At 41.7% G+C, this 7,134-nt stretch overlaps 2 protein-coding genes across 2 annotated transcripts; one reads left to right on the top strand and one right to left on the bottom strand.

The window, feature by feature from the left end:
* The first annotated feature begins 573 nt into the window (after positions 1 to 573).
* Positions 574 to 5,441, top strand: hgd (homogentisate 1,2-dioxygenase). Its single transcript, XM_049749237.1, has 14 exons — positions 574 to 740; positions 1,491 to 1,562; positions 1,639 to 1,727; positions 1,805 to 1,910; positions 2,001 to 2,060; positions 2,128 to 2,219; positions 2,380 to 2,414; positions 2,546 to 2,625; positions 2,782 to 2,881; positions 3,029 to 3,153; positions 4,406 to 4,510; positions 4,598 to 4,724; positions 4,936 to 5,117; positions 5,187 to 5,441. The coding sequence occupies exons 1-14, from the start codon at positions 726 to 728 to the stop codon at positions 5,328 to 5,330; spliced, it is 1,332 nt and encodes a 443-aa protein (XP_049605194.1). The 5' UTR covers positions 574 to 725; the 3' UTR covers positions 5,331 to 5,441.
* ndufb4 (NADH:ubiquinone oxidoreductase subunit B4) lies at positions 5,437 to 6,589 on the bottom strand. Its single transcript, XM_049749238.2, has 3 exons — positions 6,370 to 6,589; positions 5,679 to 5,822; positions 5,437 to 5,574 (listed from the first exon to the last, which is right to left on the bottom strand). Exons 1-3 carry the CDS (start codon positions 6,544 to 6,546, stop codon positions 5,512 to 5,514), a joined length of 384 nt encoding a protein of 127 aa, XP_049605195.1. The 5' UTR covers positions 6,547 to 6,589; the 3' UTR covers positions 5,437 to 5,511.
* Positions 6,590 to 7,134: the final 545 nt, after the last annotated feature.

Genomic DNA, 7,134 nt, shown 5'->3' with positions numbered 1-7,134 from the left:
CGCCTCGCCGGAGGAAGCCTTACTTCTGCCGCGGCGAGTTTATTTGCGCCTCGCTAGGAGAATTGCCTTCATTTACCCTTCCCCAACAACACTTGCGGGGAAAACACCAAATGGACAAGCCAGGCATGAATGGGAAAGACGAAATTGATTCGGTTTGATACGCGCGCCTGGGGTAGACCCTCGTTTGACCGCCTATTTTAAAGATAAATGGAAAAAAATTGCCTTATGCATAACCTTTTTCCAGCCCTGCATGTTTTTGTTTAGCATGAAGCTGTCGTCCATGGCGAACTATCAATGTTTGGTACACAAATAAAAAAATAATCATATTTACATTTCACTGTGCTTCTATAATAGAAACTTGGTGTCGTCATATTAGTTGAAAATTCTGTGCGTGAAATTGTTAATTAATTAACCTCATCTCATGTTACCTCAAAAGCTTTAAAAAAACATCTCATGCTTTTTTTAGCTGGCAGAATTGGACCCTTATTTGTGCTCCGTCCCACCTTTGACCTGTCCTCTTTCCCTTTTTGCTATAGGCTCTCCGTCATTGCGTCACACAGTCTGCAAAAGCCTAATTGAAGCCATATTGACACAGAGAATAAATCCAGCCCCCCTCGTCCACGCACTCTGGGCACGCAGCGGAGTTTGCTCCAGGAGAATGTTGTGAGCAACATTCATTTATACCTCGTGTAACTCTTGCAACTTTCTCCGGGTTGGACGACAGAATGGCTGAACTCAAGGTAAGGCAAACATTTATTTGGCTTCAAAATAACTGTCATGGTTGTCAAATACGAATGGGTGTGGAAAAAATTAAATATAGCTATGTAAATTCTGAGTTAGGAAAGTTGGACAGGGGGAAAAAAAAAAGAAATATTTCACCGAAATCAGTTCTGATTTTACCATCACAAAATATTGAAACGTGCAACAAATAAGCTTGAATATCTTCAAACTAAGCAGGCTGAGAAACGGGCGGTGTTGCTCCTAGCCAATCAGGATGCGGCATTCAACAGCTGCCCGTGAAAACATGAAACTTTTTGAGGAAAAGTCACAAAACAAAGCCAGTAAAGTCCATAAAATGTCTATTAAATAAAAGCTTTATTGTTTTTTTGGGTTTTTTTTTTTTAGACATAGAGCCATAAAGAGTTCCACACATGGAACACATTTGAGTGTGCACACTAACAATGACTCAGCAAGATTTCTAAACATGCCTTGGTTATACAGTGGTGCAAATTTTTCAGTAGCACGAAAAGTGTGCACTGGATAGTGTCGATTTAATTATCCTCTTTTTTTAGAACACCCGACAATGGGTGACTGTGCTTTGTTTTGTCACAAATCTAATGTGAATCCATGTGACAACAATTAAGAAAAACATTTAATGATGAGCCTTCAAATTGAATTATAAACAGCGTGAACGCATTTATCTTGCATCACAATGAAGCTGCATAGTGAGTGTGTGTGTGTGTGTGTGTGTGTGTCTTTCTCTTTTGCAGTACTTGTGTGGATTTGGCAACGAATTCTCCTCTGAAGACCCTCGCTGCCCTGGTTCTCTTCCTGAAGGACAGGTAGGAAACAGACAAGTTTAGTTTGAATATACATTTTTACGATGGTACCTGAATGCAGCATCTTATGTCTCTATAGAACAACCCTCAGGTGTGCCCCTATGGCTTGTACGCTGAGCAGCTCTCGGGCTCGGCCTTCACCTGCCCGCGGCCGGCCAATAAGAGGAGGTCTCCATCTTTTTCTGATTTATCCATACAGTTTTCATCTGTCAAATTAATTTGATCTTTTTAATAATGGTGTACAGCTGGCTTTATCGTATTCTCCCATCTGTCAAGCATAAGCCTTTCGTCCCCGCTGACTGCGGGAATCTGACGGACAACTGGGACAATGTGGAGCCTGATCCCAACCAGGTGACACACTGAAACAAAAAATAAATCAATAATAATAATAATAAAATATATATATGAATCATGAGATTCTATTTGTGCTTCTTCTAACAGATGCGATGGCGGCCATTTTCCATTCCAAAGTCTTCCGAGAAGAGAGTCGATTTTGCCGCTGTGGGTTCATTGCCAAGTTGAAATCGGCGGCTTTCAGTGTGATTATCATCGTATGTGAATCTTGCAGGGTCTGCACACCATCTGCGGAGCTGGCGATGCAAAATCTCGCAATGGCATTGGCATCCACGTGTACACCTGCAACACCTCCATGATGAACAAGTGAGAATGGATTCATGTTTTTTATTTATTTTTTTATTTAATGAACGGCCTTCTAACAGTGTCAATCAAAATTGTCACCTTTGCAAAGGAAAAATGAGTGTTTATAACATTCAATTTTGAAGCTGGACCCCAATGTTGTATCTTGTTTCCCGTGTTCCAGATGCTTCAACAACTCCGACGGAGACTTTCTGATCGGTGAGCAAAATAAAAAGGAGGGATGTTTACACCATTATCTGGCACGGGAACACTGATTGCTCAATTCTGAGCGCGCTTATTCCTTCATATTTTTTTTTTTTGCTGGTCCATCTACTGTTTGCCCCTGATAGTGCCACAGCAAGGTGAGCTCTTGATCACCACAGAGTTTGGCAAGATGATGGTGGAGCCCAATGAGATATGTGTCATTCAGGTACCTTTTCTTGCAATCCACTATTTGGGGAGGTTGACATGTCTGCACAACATGGACTCAGTATTGTGACACACCTTTGAAGATACCCCTTTAGATCTTCAAGCTTTGTCATAAAAAAAAAGTATTTGTAAGCTTTTTTTTGTGGGTTCGCTGCAGCAAGGAATGCGCTTCAGTGTGGACGTGTTTGGAGAAACCAGAGGTTATATCTTGGAGGTGTATGGAGCACATTTTGAACTCCCTGACCTTGGACCTATAGGTGGGTATATAATCGTATAAAAATGACTCCATGCACCCTTCTTATAAAAAAATATTTATTTATTATTTCTAGCATACACATTTTTTGAATGGATTTGACGGTCGTGTAAAGAAGACTTAAAACAATAAAACAACATTTTTTTTGCAGGAGCCAACGGTCTGGCCAACCCGAGAGACTTCCAATGTCCGACGGCGTGGTACGAGGATCGGGAAGTGTCCACAGGTTACACCGTCATCAATAAGTACCAAGGAAAGCTCTTTGCTTGCCAACAGGTGCTTTGTGTGCTTTTTGTGTCCTTGTACTTCCAAAGTGTGCCATGTAAAATCTCTTTGCCCTATTACCCCATTTGAAGTCTGCATGCGCTTCAGTAAACACCAGTCAAGCGCGACAATGACTAACGAGGGAACTGTCCTCGGAACGCATGTGATCCATTAGCCGCCGCCGCTGATTGATTTGCCATCCCTGGTGATTTAATATCGAAATGTTTCCGCCTCAATTATGCGTCTTAATCACTCATAATTAGTTAAGACGCTCATGAGTGAAAAAAACAAGTTAAGCCATTCATTAATTCCAACGTTCACTCGGAGAATCGCCGAACGTCCTCCTATAAAAGTCCTCATTATGTAAGAGGAGACAGGCCAAACATTTAAAGATGTTTTTTTTTTTTTTTTTTTTGGGTCGTGGGTTAAAGGTGGCAGCTTTTTTTTTTTTTTCCCCTGATGCCTGGAGCGTGGGCTGAGAAGGGGGGCAGGAAAATAAGATGGGAGGTCTCATTTTAGGGAAGATGCTCCCATCTTTTCATGCTGTTTTGTACCCCCCGCCGAGCAGCAAAATTGCTCAAATTAACTTATTATTTGCTTGACTGGGCCAATATGTTTGTTTTTGTGCGTACGTGTGCAACTCTCTTCCACTTTTCATTTTAATCACATCTAGCCGAGCCACCGCAAGTGAATGTTCAGGAATAATCCGGCACCAGGTTGACCCGAGATCTTTTGAGTGCAGGAGCAACTCCACATGTGTTTCGTTGATTTAGGTTATGTAATGAACTAGGACTTATTTTCAATGTGTGGTAATGTGTGTGTAAAGACTGTCAAGGTCAAGAAGACAACTTGAGTTGTAATGAACTATATCGATTTTACAGCTGCTGCTGTATTTCTTTTTTCTCAAAAGAGCAATGCTACAAAATTGCTTTTTTTTTTTTTAACAATCAAGATAAAGAAATAGCTTTGCACCCACTGTGGCTATTGTACACCTCCATCAACACCAAGTGAATGTTGAAATGATGAAAGTTTGTCAAAGTTTGATTTTTTTGGGGCCAATTACTGAGTAATACTTGCCTCACAAAGAACAACCGGAATGGAAGAGAAGCAAAAACATTTTCATAATGAGCATTTCCCTCTAGCCTTCCTTTATGTCAAGCCACACCACCCCCAGAGTACAATGACATCATTTATTGTTGGTCTTCTCAAACTGCTTTGTGTGAGTTGCCTACTTGCCCTCAGTTGAATCGTTCTGTTCCGTTAGAATTTCTCTCCCTTCAACGTGGTCGCCTGGCACGGCAACTACACACCATACAAGTACAACCTCAACAACTTCATGGTCATCAACTGTGTGGCCTTTGACCATGCTGTGAGTCTCTCTCATTTGTGAAGAACATTTTCCTTAACAAAAGCTCTTCCATGGAAGTTAATTTTTTTTCCTGCTAATATTGTACAGGATCCATCCATCTTTACCGTGTTGACTGCCAAATCTACCAGACCGGGTGTGGCCATTGCCGACTTTGTCATCTTCCCTCCGCGTTGGGGTGTTGCTGACCACACCTTCCGTCCACCGTATTATCACCGTAAGTCATAATATTAAGGCACTTGTTGGAAAATAGATGCATTTGCACCTTACTTGTTAAACTCTTGCATCTGTAATTTCTAACTTGCCAGTAAAAGCTACTAATAGATGTTCACAATAATCCTCTACAAGGCCAGCAAATGTAATTTGAGACAAAACATCCACTGTATGTTCTGCTGTTGTGTAATAGCTCCCCCTGCTGGTGTTTTAAGGTAACTGCATGAGTGAGTTCATGGGGCTGATAAAGGGCCACTATGAAGCCAAAGAAGAAGGTTTCCAGCCAGGAGGGGCCAGTCTCCACAGCATCATGACCCCACATGGCCCTGATGCAGAATGTTTTGAGAAGAACAGCGTGACTGAGCTCAAACCAGAAAGGGTGGCTGAAGGAACGATGGTAAAAACCCTGACCCCCCTCAAACAATACTAATCATAAAAAACAAATTTAACATCGTACCTTCCTCAGGCGTTCATGTTCGAGTCGTCCCTCAGCATGGCTGTGACCAAGTGGGGTCTGGAGACATGCCAGAAGCTTGACAAGAGCTATTACCAATGCTGGGAAAATCTACGCAGCCACTTTAATCCCAACTGGAAACCCAGAAAACACTAAATTACGGGTAACGACATAACGAGGGCCAATTAAAATCTGTTAATCAATTAATTGTGATTCTTCCCAGCATTCACCTTGTTCTCATCAAATAAAACCAAAACGTGTATGATAGTCGACATTTCTTTTATTAATAATTACACACACCAAAACAAAAGACAGGATGGTCTTTGTACAGTGAATCTCATGATGTCAAATTGAACTTGCGTACCAGCGTTCCATCTTTAATCTTTTTTTCTCGATTGTCCTGCAGAGAAACAACCAACATACAGTATGATGAGGCAAAGCAGCGTATACATACTGTATCAATAATGAAGCCATTAAATTAAAACAATCAACTAGTGCACATACCCTGTCCGTCTTGAAGACGTAGCATAAGAAGACGAGTGGAAAAAGACCAAACATGGTACCCAACAGAGATGTCTTGAAGGTGGGCTTGAAGTGTTCGTAGGGGTTTGCACGGGCAAACACCCAGCGTGTCAGGGCGGGATCTTCCTGTGACACAAGAGCAAAATGTCTGTCTGTCCTACTTCCAATATTTTTTATGCACTTTTTAAATTGGAATTGAGCTTTTTATTCCCGACATTTCAACTATTATGAGTGTTGTGCTTAACAGGGGGTTGATTGAACGTTTCTTGCACGCTGCTTTGCAGGTGTGTCCCCTTAAATGAAAAATGCATTTAGCATTTCAAATACTTCTACAATCCCAGTTTGAATGGTCACAGTTATTTTAAGGAATTTTGTCCCGTATGAGTTTGTTTGTGGATATTTTTGACTGAAGACCGGTTTCCAGCAGCAATCAAAGATTTACGCATCAATTGAAGCTATGGACATCCGAAAAGTACAGCACGTCAAAGCTGATGAAAAATGAAGCCTCTCTGGGTGAGTACTGACATTTCTTCCACGTTTCAGTATATTGTTTGAAACCCATTGCAACTGTTGATTTCCATAACGTCATGTTTTATATTACTGATTTGTCAACAAGGTTAGCATGTTAGCTTGACTGTTTGTCCAAGGTTGACACTGTTAGCTCGGTACTTACAATCAGTTCTTTTCTATGCGGGTTGTTAAGTTGCATCTGGTACTGCCTCTTCAGATTCGCCCGCAATTTCGCCCTGGCCTCCTCAGCCCTTCGATACTCGGGCGAAAGGTTGAAATATTCATTTGGGTCCAATGTTTTTGGTCGTGTTGCCAAGGGCGCTTCTCGGTAGTCCGCCATGACAGTTAGCTGACGACGGAAAGCGAGAAGACAGAACTCTCGCGCGGTTTGCGTCGCCAGTGACGCAGTTTTGCGACATCTCGCGTGAACTCATCTGCCGTCTCCATGGAAACCGGTAACAACAACAACGGAAAAGACCGAGAAATCCTACAGAAAAGTCATTAACAAGTTGTGACGCGATGATATAGGAACGTCACCACGTTTGTCTATTTAAATATATTCGACGAGAGCTGACGATGTTTTTTGGACGTTGCCACATTTTGCTGGTGGATTTACAACTCGGGTTGAATTCAGAATGATGCTGCTCAAGGAGGCATAGTGTTGTTGTTTTTTACCTTACTATGAACCCAGACGATAACCCAATGGAACAAGTTCCTGATGGTAAAGAAGATAATGCTGTTGATGACGATGATGATGATGGTGCTAATGGTGTCGGTGATAATGATCATCATGATGATGGTGGTAATGAGAATGGTGATGTAAGGCCTACTGATAATGAAGCAGAAGAAGATGAAGAAAATTATGAAGATGGTGATAATGACATTGGTGATGATGACTACTGCAGCTTAACAGAAGGAGAAGAAGATT

The sequence above is a fragment of the Syngnathus scovelli genome, chromosome 18 (genome assembly GCF_024217435.2).
Source record: "Syngnathus scovelli strain Florida chromosome 18, RoL_Ssco_1.2, whole genome shotgun sequence".
Lineage (NCBI taxonomy): Eukaryota > Metazoa > Chordata > Actinopteri > Syngnathiformes > Syngnathidae > Syngnathus > Syngnathus scovelli.
The sequence above is the reverse complement of the archived record's forward strand: the minus strand, read 5'-3'. Positions and strand labels throughout refer to the sequence as shown.

Coding starts and splice junctions, on each gene's coding strand:
- hgd (XM_049749237.1), top strand. Junction 1,563..1,638: donor GTTCTCTTCCTGAAGGACAG/GTAGGAAACAGA, acceptor ATGTCTCTATAG/AACAACCCTCAGGTGTGCCC. Junction 1,911..2,000: donor TGGAGCCTGATCCCAACCAG/GTGACACACTGA, acceptor TTCTTCTAACAG/ATGCGATGGCGGCCATTTTC.
- ndufb4 (XM_049749238.2), bottom strand. CDS start 6,546: ATGGCGGACTACCGAGAAGCGCCCTTGGCAACACGACCAAAAACATTG. Junction 5,823..6,369: donor CGCATAGAAAAGAACTGATT/GTAAGTACCGAG, acceptor CTTGTGTCACAG/GAAGATCCCGCCCTGACACG. Junction 5,575..5,678: donor ACGTCTTCAAGACGGACAGG/GTATGTGCACTA, acceptor GTTTCTCTGCAG/GACAATCGAGAAAAAAAGAT.